The sequence below is a fragment of the Prionailurus viverrinus genome, unplaced genomic scaffold (genome assembly GCF_022837055.1).
Source record: "Prionailurus viverrinus isolate Anna unplaced genomic scaffold, UM_Priviv_1.0 scaffold_73, whole genome shotgun sequence".
In the NCBI taxonomy this organism is placed as follows: domain Eukaryota; kingdom Metazoa; phylum Chordata; class Mammalia; order Carnivora; family Felidae; genus Prionailurus; species Prionailurus viverrinus.
Window position 1 is genome coordinate 120,519 of NW_025927635.1, and position 17,735 is coordinate 138,253.

The following is a 17,735-nucleotide window of genomic DNA, read 5'->3' on the forward strand; positions in this document are numbered from 1 at the left end:
CCCTCCGCTTTTGCAAGCCAGACTCAGGGGCCCCTCCTTGCCGGGTGTGCTGGCTGCCCCTCCACCGCTCTGGCTCCCTCCCGCCAATACGTGTAGCGCGCACCGCCTCTCCACCCTTCCTACCCTCTTCCGTGGGCCTCTCGTCTATGCTTGGCTCCGGAGAGTCTGTTCTGCTAGGCTTCTGGTGGTTATTGGGGTAAATTAGGCAGATGTGGGTGGAATCTAAGCGATCAGCAACCAATCCTTCTGAAATACAAGCAATTATCAGGGAATACTATGAAAAATTATAGGCCAACAAACGGGACAACCCGGAAGAAATGGACAAATTCCTCAGCACCCACACACTTCCAAAACTCAAACAGGAAGAAATAGAAAACTTGAACAGACCCATAACCAGCGAAGAAATTGGATCAGTTATCAAAAATCTCCCAACAAATAAGAGTCCAGGACCAGATGGCTTCCCTTGGGGAATTCTATCAGCCATTTAAAGCAGAGATAATATCTATCCTTCTCAAGCTGTCCCAAAATATAGAAAGGGGAAGGAAAGCTTCCAGACTCATTCTATGAAGCCAGCATCACTTTGATTCCCAAACCAGACAGAGACGCAGCAAACAAAGAGAACTACAGGCCAATATCCCTGATGCATATGGATGCAAGAATTCTCAACAGGATACTAGCAAATCGAATTCAACAGCGTACAAAAAGAATTATTCACCATGATCAAGTGGGATTCGTTCCTGGGCTGCAGGGCTGGTTCAACATTTGCAAATGAATCAATGGGATACATCACATTAATAAAAGAAAAGATACGAACCATATGGTCCTGTCAATCGACGCAGAAAAAGCATTTGACAAGACCAGCATGCTTTCTTAATAAAGAAAAACCTTGAGAAAGTTGGGACAGAAGGAACATACTTAAACATCCTAAAAGCTATTTATGAAAAGCTGACAGCTAATATCATCCTCGATGGGGAAAAACTGAGAGCTTTCCCCCTGAGATCGGGAACACCACAGGGATGTCCACTCTCACCACTGTCGTTTAACATAGTGTTGGAAGTGCTAGCATCAGCAATCAGACAACAAAAGGAAATCAATGGCATCCAAATTGGCAAAGATGAAGTCAAGCTTTCACTTTTTGCAGATGACATGATATTCTACATGGAAAACCCAACAGACTCCACCAAAAGCCTGCTAGAACTGACACATGAATTCAGCCAAGTCGCAGGATAGAAAATTAATGTACAGAAATCAGTTGCATTGTTATACACTAATAATGAAGCAACAGAAAGACAAATAAAGTGACTGATTTCTTTCACAATGGCACCAAGAATCATAAAATTCCTAGGAATTAACCTAACCAAAGATGTCAAAGATCTGTATGCTGAAAACTATAGAATGCTTATGAAGGAAATTGAAGACGATACAAAGAAATGGAAAAACATTCCATGCTGATGGATTGGAAGAATAAAGTTGTTAAAATGTCAATACTACCCAAAGCAATCTACATATTCAAAGCAATTCCAATCAAAATTGCACCAGCATTCTTCTCCAAGCTAGAACAAGCAATCCTAAAATTTGTATGGAACCACAAAAGACCCCGAATAGCCAAAGTAATATTGAAGAAGAACACCGAAGCGGGAGGCATCACAATCCCAGACTTTAGCCTCTACTACAAAACTGTAATCATCAAGACAGTATGGTATTGGCACGAAAACAGACACATAGACCGATGGAATAGGATAGAGACTCCAGAATTGGACCCACAAATGTATGGCCAACTCATCTTTGACAAAGCAGGAAAGAATATCCAATGGAAAAAAGACAGTCTCTTTAACAAATGGTGCTGGGAGAACTGGACAGCGACATGCAGAAGAATGAAACTAGAGAACTGTCTTACACCATTCACAAAAATAAACTCAGAATGGATAAAGGACCTGAATGTGAGACAGGAAACCGTCAACACCCTAGAGGAGTAAGCAGGAAAAAACCGCTCTGAAGTCAGCTGCAGCAATTTCTTCCTTGACACATCTCCAAAGGCAAGGGAATTAAAAGCACAAATGAACTATTGGGGCCTCATCAAGATGAAAAGCTTCTACACTGCAAAGGAAACAGTCAACAAAACTAAAAGGCAACCGATGGAATAGGAAAAGATATTTGCAAATGACATATCAGACAAAGGGCTAGTTTCCAAAATCCATACAGAACTCCCCAAACTCCACACCCAACAAACACATTCTCCAGCGAAGAAGTGGGCAGAAGACGTGAATAGACACTTTTCCAAAGAAGACATCCAGATGGCCAACAGGCACATGAAAAGATACTCAATGCCACCACTCCTCATCAGGGAAATACAAATCAAAACCACACTGAGATACCACCTCACGACAGTCAGAGTGGCTAAAGTGAACACATCCAGAGACCTCTATAGAATGCTGGACAGGATGCGGGGAAATGGGAATCCTCTTGCACTGTTGGTGGGAATGCACACTGGTGCAGCCACTCTGGAAAACAGTGTGGAGGTTCCTCAAAAACGTAAAGATAGATCTACCCTATGACCCAGGAAGAACACTGCTAGGAATTACCCAAGGGATACAGGAGTGCTGATGCATAGGGGCACTTGTACCCCGATGTTTCTAGCAGCACTTTCAACAATAGCCAAATTATGGAAAGAGCCTAAATGTCCATCAACTGGTGAATGGATAAAGAAACTGTGGTTTATATACACAGTGGAATACTACTTGGCAATGAGAAAGAATGAAATATGACCTTTTGTAGCAACGTGGATGGAACTGGAGAGTGTTACGCTAAGTGAAATAAGTTATCCAGAGAAAGACAGATACCATATGTTTTACTCTTATGTGGATCCTGAGAAACTTAACAGAAGACTATGGGGGAGGGGAAGGAAAAAAAAGTTAGAGAGGGAGGGAGTCAAACCATAAGAGACCCTTTAAAACTGAGGATAAACTGAGAGTTGATGGAGGGTGGGAGGGAGGGGAAAGTGGGTGATGGGCTTTGAGGAGGGCACCTTTCGGGATGAGCACTGGGTGTTGTATGGAAACCAATTTGACAATGAATTTCATCTTTAAAAAAGAAAAGACTCCACCAAACAACTGCTAGAACCGTTACATGAATTCAGCAAAGTCACAGGATATGAAACCAATGTACAGAAATCAATTGCATTCTATACACCAATAATGAAGCAGAAGGAAGAGAAATTAAGGAATCTGTCCCATTAACAATTGCATCCCAAACCATAAGATACATAGGAAGAAATGTATCCAAGGAGGTAAAAGATCTGTACGCTAAAAAGTATTGAGAGCTGATGAAGAAATTGAAGAAGACACAAAGAATTGGAATGGCATTCCACGCTCATGGATTGGAAGAAAAAATACTGTTCAAACGTTGATACTCCCCAAAGCAATCTACAGCCTCAATGCAGTCCCTATCAAGTAACATTAGCATTCTCCACAGAGCTAGAACAAACAATTCTAAAATATGTATGGAACCAGAGAAGACCCCGAATAGTTCAAGTGATGTTGAAAAAGAAAACCAAACATGGAAGCATCACAATTCCAGACCTCAAGCTATGTTACAATGCTATAATCACTAAGAGAGTATGGTACTGGCACGAACACAGAGACATACATGAATGGAACAGAATAGAGAACCCAGAAATGGACTCACAAGTGTATAGCCAAGTCATCTTTGACAAAAGAGGAAAGAATATCCAATGGAAAAAGACAGTCTCTTCAGCAAATGGTATTGGGAAAACAGGATAGTGACATGCAGAAGAATGCAATGGGACCGCTTACCTACTATACACAAAAATGAACTCAAAATGGATGAAAGAGCTACATGTGAGACAGAAAACCATCACAATCCTAGAGGAGAAAACAGGCAACAACCTCTTGACCTCAGCCACAGCAACATCTTGATAGACATGTTTCAGGAGAGAAAGGAAACAAAAGCCAACAACAAAAACAAAACAAACAAACAAAAACAAAACTCTTGGGACCTCATCAAGATGAAAAAAAGCTTCTGCACGGCAACGGAAACAACCAACAAAACTGGTGGAATCAGAGAAGGTATTTGCAAAGGACATATCAGATTAAAGGGTTAGTTTCCAACATCTGTAAAGAACTAGCAGACTCAACACCCAAAAAACAAGGAATTCAGGGAAGAAATGGTCAAAAGACATGAACAGACGTTTCTCCCAAGAAGACAACCAGATGGCTAACAGACACATGAAAAGAGGCTCAACAGCAGTCATCATCAGGGCAATACAAATCAAAAGCAGAATGAGATACCACCTCACACCGTCAGCATGGCTCAAATTAACAACGCAGGTAACAATAGATGTTGGCGAGGATGCGGAGAAGGGGGAACACTTTTGCCTGTTGGTGGGAATGCAAACTAGTGCAGCCACTCCGGAAAATAGTATGGAGGTCTGCAAAAAAATTACAAAGAGAGCTACCCTACGTCCTAGCAATTGCATGATTAGATATTTATCCAAAGGATACGGGAGTGCTGACTCAAAGGGGCACATGCACCCCAGTGTTTATAATGGCACTGTCAATAATAGCCAAATTATGGAAGGAGCCAAGGTGTCCAGTGACTGATGAATGGATAAGGAATATATAGATATATATATATATCTGTCTATATATAGATACCTATTTTTATATCTATATCTATATCTATCTATCTATCTATCTATCTCTCTGCATAGAATAGAATATTATTCCATGATCCAAAAGAATGAAATCTTGCCTTTTGCAACAACGTGGATGCAACTAGAATGTGTTATGGTAAGCAAATTAAGTCAGTCAGAGAAAGACAAATATCATATGATTTCACTCATGTGTGGAATCTAACAAAACAGATGAACATAGGAGAATGGAAGGAAAAATAAGGTAAAAACAGAGATGAAGACAGTCCATAAGTGACTGATTAACTCTTCACACACTGAGGGTTGTTAGAAGGGTGTTGGGTAGAGGGATGTACTAAATAGGTGATGAGCATTAGGGAGGGCACTTGGTGCGGATGACCACTGGGTGTTCTATGGAAGTGATAAGTCACTAAATTCTATTACTGAAACCATTATTACACTATATGTTAACCAACTTGATTTAAAAAAAAAAACTTTAAAAAGATGGTTACAGACAGAGTACATTCAAAGCCCAGAGGGAGAACACATCTATTCTATTAAAAGACGCTACTATTATATTAAAAGAACAAAACAAGGCTTCGCACATCCTTGCTTTGTCTTTCTGATTTCATACCTCCCATTCTAAGTCTACAAAGCAGCAGGTATAAGCCAGCTGTTCCCAGAAACCCTCTCCCATTGATTCCTACCTGAGTGCAGTTCCCTATCTGACGACTATTCATCATCGGTTCCAGAGTCAGACAGGCTCTCCAACACCCAATCTTTAGAGACACAAGCATGAGCAAGCAGGTTATTAGAGACAGGGGCTCCACCATTCCTGCAACTCCCTGTGAGGCCATGCTGGCTCAGCCGGCATCACTTGCCCTTCCTCTGGGTCCTCAGACCTTCCCTGGGCTTGGCAAAGGCAGAGCCCTTCCACAAGGCATTGACCACAGTTGCAAACCTTCAAGCAAGAGAAAGGATCCCCCTTCATCTGGTACTTCCCCAGCTGCAGTGGATCACGATAGCTCTCACCCTCGCAAGAAGGTGCCACCTGCGCAACCTGACATTCCAACTGTTACAGACAGACATAGGGTTTGGCGGGTTCCACGAGCAGACCCTGTGCCCGGCTCAGAGCAGCTGCCCAGAAGAACCCTCTGTGAGGGTGGAAATGTTCTGCGTTGTAAACATGCGTCTCCCGGGCACCAGAAACGTGGCTAGGGCGGCTAATGGCTATGTGGCAAGTGGCTGCTGCCCTGGATAGCACAGCTTTAGGATGTACACATGAGGAAGACGTGACCTCCCAGTCCTGGAGGTTTCTGCAGAGGAGCTTGCTGGCCTGAGCTGACCATTCCTTGGTAGGTTCTCCCTGGGCTCATGCGTATGTGGCAGCCACTGCGTGAGGCCCTGGGGACACTTAGAATGGAAGGTCAACACCCAGGTCTTAGGGGAATCCCAGCAGGGGCACATTATAAACAGAGTGAAGAGCATGACACCCCCACACTCATGCTGGGTGTAATCAGAGCGGCGGGGCAGAGGGGGAGTACCTCACTGTCTTCAGGAGCCCACCCTTCTCATTCTGATCTGGACCAGTGCCTGGGCAGACAGCTAGCATAGTGTGGGGCCCAACAGGCCTGGGTGAGCTGAGGAGGGACCTTTCTGCCCCTAAACTAGTTCCCAGCCCAAGGCTGTGAACAGCAGGCGCTTATTGGGGCCAAACATGGGCTGCCTAGGGCTGAGCCCCTGGGGGACGAGCAATGACAGAGAGGCTGTCGGTGCCCTTGCAGTGACCATCCAGAGCTATGGCTCCTGTGCCCGTGAGTGGAAGGAAGGTCAGAGACAGTATTTGGACCTGTCAGTTCCCATACCTTTCAGACAAACTCTCACACCGATGTCCTCGGGCCAGGAAAGAGCACAGCAAGGACCACCTCCACTCTGGGATCAGCCCCCACCACTTTGCTGAGCTCCCTGTGCACTGGAGCCTGTGCCCCTCTCACCTCCTCTGCAACTAGAATGTTCTACAGCTGCCCTGGTCACATGGGATGAGATCCCTTTTGTATGAATGTGTTTCCAGCCAGACAACCCTTGGCCAATAGTGTGTAGACAAGGACTGGCTGTCAGGTGATGGCCAGAAGCAGGTGAAAAGTGAAAACTGGTCCCTCCTGGCCAGGTGGATCAGGCCTGGAAACGTACTTGTGTCTGGCCTGACCCTGGTTCCATCCCTGCTGGCGTGTCCCAGGTGGGAGAACAGGAGACCTGACTCCATTGTCTGCTCCTCCCCAGTGTCCACCAATGAAAGTGTCTGGTAGGTGGAGAAGAGGCTGGCACAGGAAGGACGCCCCTCTCCCCAGGCTTTTAGGAAGATGTCCATACGGTACCCTCACCCGGCATGCCGGCTCATCCTGCCTCATCCCACCCAGAAGGAGCCCAAATGTCATCCTCGGTGAGGACAAGGCTGGGCCCAGGTGCTGATGCTACACTGATTCAAATAATCCTGCCACCGTGGTGTCCCCTCCCACCCTCACATAGCCTGGATGTCCTTCGTGTCTTCCCTCTGCAACCCCTCAATATTTCCCGCTTAACATCTAGTCCACGACCCTGGACCGTGCTCTCACCCTTTCAGGCTGAAGTATTTGAAGGAGCAAGGATCCTTAGAGCCTGGCTGCTGGTTTCATTCCTGCATTTGACCACACACAGCAGGCATTATCTTCCACACCCCTGGGACACTAAGAGCTTGAGAGAAAGGATTTCTAGAAGCTGGAGGATCCTCTTCTCAGATGCCCTCCAGAACTGGGTGTGGCATATGCCTGCACCAGGGGCCACCTGCCCCAGCCGTCCAGCTAAGAGGGGGAGGATTCCTTCTCAGGCTCCTTGAATCTCCTTTTTAGAAAGGATAGGAGGGGCAGGAAGGCAGTAACCCTGGGGCAGTTATCCCTTTACTGCTGAAGTATGATGGAGCACGGACTCTGTGATCACTCTAGTCTCAGCACTGGCGGGTGCCCCACACAAGGAGGATCAGGAGCAAGGACTGAAATTATTACTGATGACAACCTCAGCCTAGAAATTCAGGGTCTGCCTCAGAAAGTAGAGGCGTGAGAGAAAGTGCTAGGAATTGGGGGTTAAAGGGCCTCGTCTCCCCGTCCAGCCCCCATCCCCACAGCCCGTGCCAACCCCTCCATAATTCATCACTTCCATAAGCTTCCTTTCCTCAGAGTCCAATTAGATACCATTAGGGCTCCTTCTCCTTAATCAGGATCGATCCAAGTGCCCTGAAGGCAATGAAACAGCCTCCTCAGAGTTGAGGTCTACCTTGAACTGAAGTCTTGATTCACAGAATCCTATGGATTCTGAAAACATATTTCCCGTTCAGAATCCTGTGAATGTTTTCCTGGCTATTAATAGGACTTTTTTCAGCCTAAACAAGCTATATTTGGTGTATAATATACTAACTATATTTAAATTGTCCGTATTTATATCCTTTGACATACAGACACACATCATGAAGCTCGGTGATGGGATTTTTCTTATGAATGGCAAAGTTCACACCAGCAACTGTGCTCTTTAGGGACATGTTAATCTAGAGGAACATAAACTTCTCACACAGAGACCACATACAAGCACATACATGCTCACTTCACACACTTGTCAGTTCACAAAGAGACTCACCCAGTCTCCACGCACAGAAACTCACTACCTGAATGCCACACGAGTGCCTGTAAACACATGAACATGGTTTACCCTTCGACAAATCGCTTTGTGACTACGTCTGTGATCCTCCTTTCAATGGAAACCCAAAATCAGAAGCACTCCCCTGACTAAAGACAGCAAATGATTGATTCCTGAATACCTACCATTCTCCATGGTTCCAGAGACCCCAGGAAACTATAGAAAAGAAAACAGCACAAGGGTAAGAAGGTGAGGCACACTGATTGCACCACTCTTTAGATATTGGTGATATTAGGATCCAATAGGGAACACAGTGGTTGAGTCAAAGGCCACAAAAGCAAACGAATAGGATGCCTGTCAGAAGTTATATATTCTGGGGGATGTGTCTCTCAAGTTCACTTAGTATAGAGACTCTAAAATTCTTCACCCAAGCAGGGAAAATTGCTTCTGATAAAATTAATCCTAACACACTATTTATCACCAGGTTTGGCACTGCCACTGGTAAATGTCCCCCTCACCAATAACAGTTGGCAAGAGACAAGCACTCACCACTCTCCCCGCCAAGGAAAGTAACAATATCATCTACCATGTATAATGTCAAATTTACAACAGAAGTTGATTGGAAAGACACTAAGAAAGTAATTGTGTTCCTCAAGGGAAGACAGGCCAGCTCACCTCACCAACAGCCTGGTGCGTCCTTACAGGAAAAGCCCACATCTTTTCCTCCACAGGGACACCTAGAAGGACACAGTACACACATCAGGACATTGTTAGTACTGCTCAAGAAAGCTCAGGGACTTATCCTTGATAGGAACATGGGCAGAGCATACGGCGGATTTCCTTACCTGCATGGACAGAAGGTTACTGCTGAGCCACACTCAGCAATAATCATTGAAATGTGCAGTAGGAGGGGTTTTTTCAGAATGTAGACATTGGTTATTGTGCAGTGTCAGTGGCACATATCTCCTGGGGCAAGACACATCTCTCGCTGTCTCTCCTCCCTCTGTGTCTCTCTCTCTGTCTCTCTAATGAATGTGTGTGTCTCATTCTCTTAGTATGTTTCCCTGTCTCCTTCCCTGTCTCTCAGTTTCTGTCTGACTCAGCAATACACACACACACACAGTGAATACATTGTCTTTGTCACACTGTATACATGGACACAGGTTTTCCCCTGGGCAATCTGTCTTTTCCCCACACCCTCAAGCCTCTGTCCTACAGGGAACCTGGAGTCAGGGTAGCTCTCCAGACTGATGCCAGCAGGAATATCCCAACTTCCTGACCACATAGATTATTTCATCAGCAGGGGACTGATTCCAAAGTACATACCATATTCTGTTTGTCCCGCGGCAACCTGAATGTAGAGAAAAGAAACACCATCAGGGTCAGACCATGATGAACATGCATTGCACTGGTCTTTGGTTCTCCTCTGGACTTTAGGAAACCAGATGCACACAGTGCTTGAGTCAAAGGTCCCCAAAAACAAATGAATAGGATGCCTATCTGAAGTTGTTTTTCCTGGGGATGTGTCTCTGAAGACCATTCAGGGTGCCAACTACAAACTCCTCACCCAAGCAGGAAAAATTGATGCTCAGGAAAGATCCTATGACACTGTTTCTTAGCAGGATTGGCATTGCCACTGGTTAATGTCCTCTGGATCAAGTTACAGTTGGCAAGAGACAACCACTTACCAATCTCCCTACCACGGAATTGAATGCAATCATGTAAAATGTACATAGTCCTATGGCACCGAATATGACTGGAGATACACTAAGTAATCAACTTGTCTTCCATAGGCAAAGACAGGCAAGTTCACCTCAGCAACACCTTGGTGTCTCCTGACAGGAACAGCCCACATAGTTTCCTCCTTAGGGACACCTAGAAGCATACAGAATATATGTCAGTACGCTGTCGGTAATGCTCAAGAATACAACAGGGAGTGATCCTTGGTAAGAAAATGCACCACAGCCTATGGAGGCTTTGGTTGCCTGCATGGACTGAATGTTACTGCTGAGCCACACTCAGCAATAATCCGTATAGTGTGCAGTATGAGGAGTTTTGTTGAGAAACTAGACATTGAGCATTGTGCAGGGTCAGTGACACATATCCCCTGGGGATACACCCCCCCCCAATCTCTCTCTGTCTCTCTCTCTCTGTCTCTCTCTCTGTCTCCCCCCTCTCTCTCTCCCTCTCACTCTCTCCTCTCTCTCTGTCTCATGAAAGCATGTGTCTCTTTCTCTTTATGTGTTTCCCTGTCTCTTTCTCTGTCTTTCAGTTTCTGTCACCCTCAGACCCCCACGCACACACACAGAAACACAACACATAGTGAATACATTGTCTTCCTCACACTGCAAACATGGATATAGGTTGTCCCCTGGGAAATCTATCTTTTCTCCACACCCTCACGCCTCTGTCCTACAGGGAACCTAGAGTCAGGGTAGCTCTCCAGACTGATGCCAGCAGGAATATCCCAACTTCCTGACCACATAGATCATTTCATCAGCAGGGGACTGCTTCCAAAATACATACCATATTTTGTTGCTCCCGCGGCCACCTGATTGTAGAGAAAAGAAACACCATCAGGGTCAGATCATGATGAACTCTCATTGCACTGGGCTTTCACTCTCCTATGGACTTTAGGAACCAGATGGCACACAGTGCTTGAGTCAGAGGTCCCCAGTAGCAAATGAATAGCATGCCCGTCAGAAGTTGTTGTTTCCTGGGGATGTGTCTCTGAAGATCACTGAGGATGCTGACTAAAAAATTCCTCACCCAAGCAGGAAAAATTGCTGCTGACGAAAAAGATCCTTTGACACTGTTTATGACCAGGTTTAGCACTGCCAGTGGTGAATGTCCCCCTGCCAAGGTTACACTTGGCAAGAGGCACCCATACTCCACACTCCACACCCCGGAAAGTAACAATATCATCTAAAAAGTACATTGTCCGATTTACAACAGACGTTGATTGGAAAGACACTAAGAAGTGACTTGTGTTCCTCAGGGAAAGACAGGCAAGCTCACCTCAGCAACATCCTGCTGCCTCCTGACAGGAACGACCCACATCTTTTCCTCCTCAGGGACACCTAGAAGGACACAGAACACACGTCAGTACATTGTTGGTGCTGCTCAAGAAAACTCAGGGACTGTTCCGTGATATGAACATGGGCCAGAGCGTATGGAGGCTTTTGTTACCTGCATGGACTGAAGGTTGCTGCTGAGCCACGCTCAGCAGTATTCCTTGAAGTGTGCAGTTTGAGGAGTTGTTTGAGAATGTAGACATTGATTATTGTGCAGTGTCAGTGGCACATATCTCCTAGGGAAGGGCACACCTCTCGCTGTCTCTCCTCTCTCTCTGTGTCTCTCTCCATCTCTCTAATGAATGTGTGTGTCTCTTTCTCTTGGTGTGTTTCCCTGTCTCCTTCCCTGTCCCTGAGTTTCTGTCTGACTCAAACATACATGCACTCACACACACACACACACACACACACACACACACACAGTGAATACATTGTCTTCCTCACACTGTAAACATGGACGCAGGTTTTCCCCTGGGCAATCTGTCTTTTCCCCACACCCTCAAGCCTCTGTCCTACAGGGAACCTGGAGTCAGGGTAGCTCCCCAGACTGATGCCAGCAGGAATGCCCCATCTTCCTGACCACCTAGATTATTTCATCAGCAGGGGACTGATTCCAAAGTACATACCATATCCTGTTTGTCCCGCGGCAACCTGCATGTAGAGAAAAGAAACACCATCAGGGTCAGACCATGATGAACACGCATTGCACTGGTCTTTGGTTCTCCTCTGGAATTTAGGAAACCAGATGCACACAGTGCTTGAGTCAAAGGTCCCCAAAAACAAATGAATAGGATGCCTGTCTGAAGTTGTTTTTTCCTGGGGATGTGTCTCTGAAGACCATTTAGGGTGCCGACTACAAACTTCCTCACCCAAGCAGGAAAAATTGATGCTCAGGAAAGATCCTATGACACTGTTTCTTAGCAGGATTGGCATTGCCAGTGGTTAATGTCCTCTGGATCAAGTTACAGTTGGCAAGGGACAACCACTCACCAATCTGTCTACCACGGAATTGAATGCTATCATGTAAAATGTACATAGTCCTATGGCACTGAATATGACTGGAGGTACACTAAGTAATCAACGTGTCTTCCATAGGCAAAGACAGGCAAGTTCACCTCAGCAACACCTTGGTGTCTCCTGACAGGAACGGCCCACACATTTTCCTCCTTACAAGCACCTAGAGGCATAAAGAATACATGTCAGTACGTTGTCTGTAATGCTCAAGAATACCGCAGGGAGTGATCCTTGATAAGAAAATGCACCACAGCATATGGAGGCTTTGGTGCCTGCATGGACTGAATGTCACTGCTGACCACACTCAGCTGTATTTCTTGAAGTGTGCACTATGAGGAGCTTTTGGAGAAAGTCGACATTGGCCATTGTGCAGTGTCAGTGGCGCAGATCACCTGGGGAAACTCACATCTCTCTCTCTGTCTCTCTCTCACTTTTTTCAATATGTCTATCTCTTTCTGTATGTGCCTCTGTGTCTCTGTCTGTGAGGCTCTCAAGTAAACACGCACACGCACACACACACACACACGTACACACTCACAGTTGCACTGCATACAGACACATACAGAACAACACCAAGACTCATGCACACAGCATCACTCTGCAATCAAGGAATACATCACACCCCCCCACACACACACTTGGCCTAAGACGTCCCAGGTCTCTGGAATCAGGGTGGCTCTCCAGATTGAACACAATAAGTATGTCCCACCTACATCAACATCTAAATGTTTTCCTCAGCAAGAAACTGTTTCCAGAATACGTACCTTCTTCTCGAGCTCCTATGGCCACCTGAATGTTTGGAAAGAAAACACCATCAGGGTGAGATCACGATATACAGTATTTGCACCACTCTTGAGTTCTCTTCGTGACTTTAGGATACAAGATGGGACACAGTGGTTGAGTCAAAGGCCACACAAGCAAATGAATAAGATGCCTGTATGATGTTGTTTTCCCTGGGGATGTGTCTAAAGAACACTTAAGATGCAGAGTGCAAAATTCTTCCCCCAAGGAGGGAATATTGCTGCGAACAAAAAAGATCCTTTGACACTGTCTCTTACCATGCTTGGCACTGCCAGTGGTCAGTGTCCCCCTGGCCAAGGTTACAGTTGGCAAGAGGCAAGCACTCCCCACTCTCCCCACCAGGGAAAGTAACAATATCATCTAAAATGTACACCATCATATTTAGAACAGAAGTTGATTGGAAAGACACTAAGAAAGCACTTGTATGCCTCAGGGAACGACAGGCAAGCTCACCTCTGCAACAGTCTTTTGCCTCCTTACTGTAACGGACTGCAGCTTTTTCTCCACAGTGACTCCTAAAAGGACACAGAAAACAGGTCAGTACATTGTTGGTGCTGCTCAAGAATAACTCAGGGACTGTTCTGTGAAATGAATATGGGCCAGGCCATACAGAGGTTTTGGTAACCTGCATGGACTGCATGTGACTGCTGAGCCTCACTCAGCAATAATCTTTGAAGTCTGCAGTAGGAGGAGTTTGCTGAGACACTAAACATCAGACATTGTGCAGTGTCAGTGGCACATATCTCCCGGGGAAACACGCATTCTCTCTCTCTCTCTCTTATCTCTCTCTCTCTCTCTCTCTCTCTCTCTCTCTCTATCTCTCTCTCGTGTGTCTCATTCTCTTTGTAAGTTTCTCTGTCCCTCAGGTTCTGCCTCTCTCAAACACACTTGTGCGTACACACACACACACACACACACACACCCCACACACTGATTATATTGTCTTCCTCACACTCTAAAAATGGACATAAGTTTCCCCTGGGAAATCTGTCATTTCTCCACACCCTCAAGCCCCTGTCCTACCAGAACCCTGGCTTCAGGGTAGCTCTCCAGACTGATGCCATCAGGAATGCCCCAGCTTCCTGAACATATAGATTCTTTCATCAGCAGGAGACAGATTCCAAAATACATACCATATTCCATTGCTCTCTGCACGGAATGAATGTTACTGCTGAGCCACGCTCAGCAATAATCCGTATAGTATGCAGTATGAGGAGTTTTGTTGAGAAACTAGACATTGAGCATTGTGCAGGGTCAGTGACACATATCCCCTGGGGATACACCCCCCCCCCAATCTCTCTCTGTCTGTCTCTCTCTCTCTGTCTCTCTCTCTGTCTCCCCCCTTTCTCTCTCCCTCTCACTCTCTCCTCTCTCTCTGTCTCATGAAAGCATGTGTCTCTTTCTCTTTATGTGTTTCCCTGTCTCTTTCTCTGTCCTTCAGTTTCTGTCACCCTCAGACCCCCATGCACACACACAGAAACACAACACATAGTGAATACATTGTCTTCCTCACACTGTAAACATGGATATAGGTTGTTCTCTGGGAAATCTATCTTTTCTCCACACCCTCACGCCTCTGTACTACAGGGAACCTAGAGTCAGGGTAGCTCTCCAGACTGATGCCAGCAGGGATATCCCAACTTCCTGACCACATAGATCATTTCATCAGCAGGGGACTGATTCCAAAATACATACCATATTTCGTTGCTCCCGCGGCCACCTGATTGTAGAGAAAAGAAACACCATCAGGGTCAGATCATGATGAAATCTCATTGCACTGGGCTTTCACTCTCCTCTGGACTTTAGGAACCAGATGGCACACAGTGCTTGAGTCAGAGGTCCCCAGTAGCAAATGAATAGCATGCCCGTCAGAAGTTGTTGTTTCCTGGGGACGTGTCTCTGAAGACCACTGAGGAAGTTGACTACAAAATTCCTCACCCAAGCAGGAAAAATTGCTGCTGACGAAAAAGATCCTTTGACACTGTTTATGACCAGGTTTAGCACTGCCAGTGGTGAATGTCCCCCTGCCAAGGTTACATTTGGCAAGAGGCACCCATACTCCACACTCCATACCCCGGAAAGTAACAATATCATCTAAAAAGTACATTGTCCGATTTACAACAGACGTTGATTGGAAAGACACTAAGAAATGACTTGTGTTCCTCAGGGAAAGACAGGCAAGCTCACCTCAGCAACATCCTGCTGCCTCCTGACAGGAACGGCCCACATCCTTTCCTCCTCAGGGACACCTAGAAGGACACAGAACACACGTCAGTACATTGTTGGTGCTGCTCAAGAAAACTCAGGGACTGTTCCGTAATAAGAACATGGGCCAGAGCGTACGGAGGCTTTTGTTACCTGCATGGACTGAAGGTTGCTGCTGAGCAACGCTCAGCAGTATTCCTTGAAGTGTGCAGTTTGAGGAGTTTTTTGAGAATGTAGACATTGGTTATTGTGCAGTGTCAGTGGCACATATCTCCTAGGGAAGGGCACACCTCTCGCTGTCTCTCCTCTCTCTCTGTGTCTCTCTCCATCTCTCTAATGAATGTGTGTGTCTCTTTCTCTTGGTGTGTTTCCCTGTCTCCTTCCCTGTCCCTGAGTTTCTGTCTGACTCAAACATACATGCACTCACACACACACACACACACACACACACACACACTCACACACAGTGAATACATTGTCTTCCTCACACTGTAAACAGGGACACAGGTTTTCCCCTGGGCAATCTGTCTTTTCCCCACACCCTCAAGCCTCTGTCCTGCAGGGAACCTGGAGTCAGGGTAGCTCCCCAGACTGATGCCAGCAGGAATGCCCCATCTTCCTGACCACCTAGATTATTTTATCAGCAGGGGACTGATTCCAAAGTACATACCATATCCTGTTTGTCCCGCGGCAACCTGCATGTAGAGAAAAGAAACACCATCAGGGTCAGACCATGATGAACACGCATTGCACTGGTCTTTGGTTCTCCTCTGGAATTTAGGAAACCAGATGCACACAGTGCTTAAGTCAAAGGTCCCCAAAAACAAATGAATAGGATGCCTGCCTGAAGTTGTTTTTTCCTGGGGATGTGTCTCTCAAGTCCGTTTAGGGTGCTGACTACACAATTCCTCACCCAAGCAGGAAAAATTGATGCTCAGGAAAGATCCTATGACACTGTTTCTTAGCAGGATTGGCATTGCCAGTGGTTAATGTCCTCTGGATCAAGTTACAGTTGGCAAGAGACAACCACTCACCAATCTCCCTACCACGGAATTGAATGCTATCATGTAAAATGTACATAGTCCTATGGCACCGAATATGACTGGAGGTACACTAAGTAATCAACGTGTCTTCCATAGGCAAAGACAGGCAAGTTCACCTCAGCAACACCTTGGTGTCTCCTGACAGGAACGGCCCACACATTTTCCTCCTTACAGACACCTAGAAGCATAAAGAATACATGTCAGTACGTTGTCTGTAATGCTCAAGAATACCGCAGGGAGTGATCCTTGATAAGAAAATGCGCCACAGCATATGGAGGCTTTGGTGCCTGCATGGACTGAATGTCACTGCTGACCACACTCAGCTGTATTTCTTGAAGTGTGCACTATGAGGAGCTTTTGGAGAAAGTCGACATTGGCCATTGTGCAGTGTCAGTGGCACATATCACCTGGGGAAACTCACATCTCTCTCTCTCTCTCTCTCTCTCACTTTTTTCAATATGTCTCTTTGTTTTTTTTTAATTTTTTTTTGTTTTTTCAACGTTTGTTTATTTTGGGACAGAGAGATCAGAGCATGAACAGGGGAGGGGCAGAGAGAGAGGGAGACACAGAATCGGAAACAAGCTCCAGGCTCTGAGCCATCAGCCCAGAGCCCGACGCGGGGCTCGAACTCCGGGACCGCGAGATCGTCACCTGGCTGAAGTCGGACGCTTAACCGACTGCGCCACTCAGGCGCCCCTGTCTGTCTCTTTCTGTATGTGCCTCTGTCTCTCTGTCTGTGAGGCTCTCAAGTAAACACACGCACGCACACGCACACACACACACACATACACACTCACAGTTACACTGCATACAGACACATACAGAACAACACCAAGACTCATGCACAGAGCATCACTCTGCAATCAAGGAATACATTATCTTTCTCATACTGTGGAAACATGGACATAGTTTTCACTTAGGACTTCAGTCACACCCCCCACACACACGTGGCCTAAGATGTCCCAGGTCTCTGGAATCAGGGTGGCTCTCCAGATTGAACACAATAAGTATGTCCCACCTACATCAACATCTAAATGTTTTCCTCAGCAAGAAACTGTTTCCAGAATACGTACCTTCTTCTCGAGCTCCTATGGCCACCTGAATGTTTGGAAAGAAAACACCATCAGGGTGAGATCACGATATACAGTATTTGCACCACTCTTGAGTTCTCTTCGTGACTTTAGGATACAAGATGGGACACAGTGGTTGAGTCAAAGGCCACACAAGCAAATGAATAAGATGCCTGTATGATGTTGTTTTCCCTGGGGATGTGTCTAAAGAACACTT

At 46.0% G+C, this 17,735-nt stretch overlaps 1 protein-coding gene across 1 annotated transcript in view; it reads right to left on the reverse strand.

The window, feature by feature from the left end:
* The window catches only part of LOC125159866 (uncharacterized), a 30,472-nt gene that overhangs the window by 387 nt on the left and 12,350 nt on the right, over window positions 1-17,735 (reverse strand). The window contains exons 10-24 of the mRNA XM_047848528.1: window positions 17,522-17,546; window positions 16,565-16,626; window positions 16,076-16,100; window positions 15,388-15,449; window positions 14,896-14,920; window positions 13,654-13,715; window positions 13,164-13,188; window positions 12,501-12,562; window positions 12,012-12,036; window positions 10,125-10,135; window positions 9,638-9,662; window positions 8,987-9,048; window positions 8,497-8,527; window positions 5,356-5,427; window positions 124-246 (exon numbers count right to left, since the gene is read on the reverse strand). Coding sequence (XP_047704484.1) covers window positions 5,381-5,427; window positions 8,497-8,527; window positions 8,987-9,048; window positions 9,638-9,662; window positions 10,125-10,135; window positions 12,012-12,036; window positions 12,501-12,562; window positions 13,164-13,188; window positions 13,654-13,715; window positions 14,896-14,920; window positions 15,388-15,449; window positions 16,076-16,100; window positions 16,565-16,626; window positions 17,522-17,546 — 549 coding nt within the window. The 3' untranslated portion in view covers window positions 124-246; window positions 5,356-5,380. The remainder of the gene's footprint in view (window positions 1-123; window positions 247-5,355; window positions 5,428-8,496; window positions 8,528-8,986; window positions 9,049-9,637; window positions 9,663-10,124; window positions 10,136-12,011; window positions 12,037-12,500; window positions 12,563-13,163; window positions 13,189-13,653; window positions 13,716-14,895; window positions 14,921-15,387; window positions 15,450-16,075; window positions 16,101-16,564; window positions 16,627-17,521; window positions 17,547-17,735) is intronic.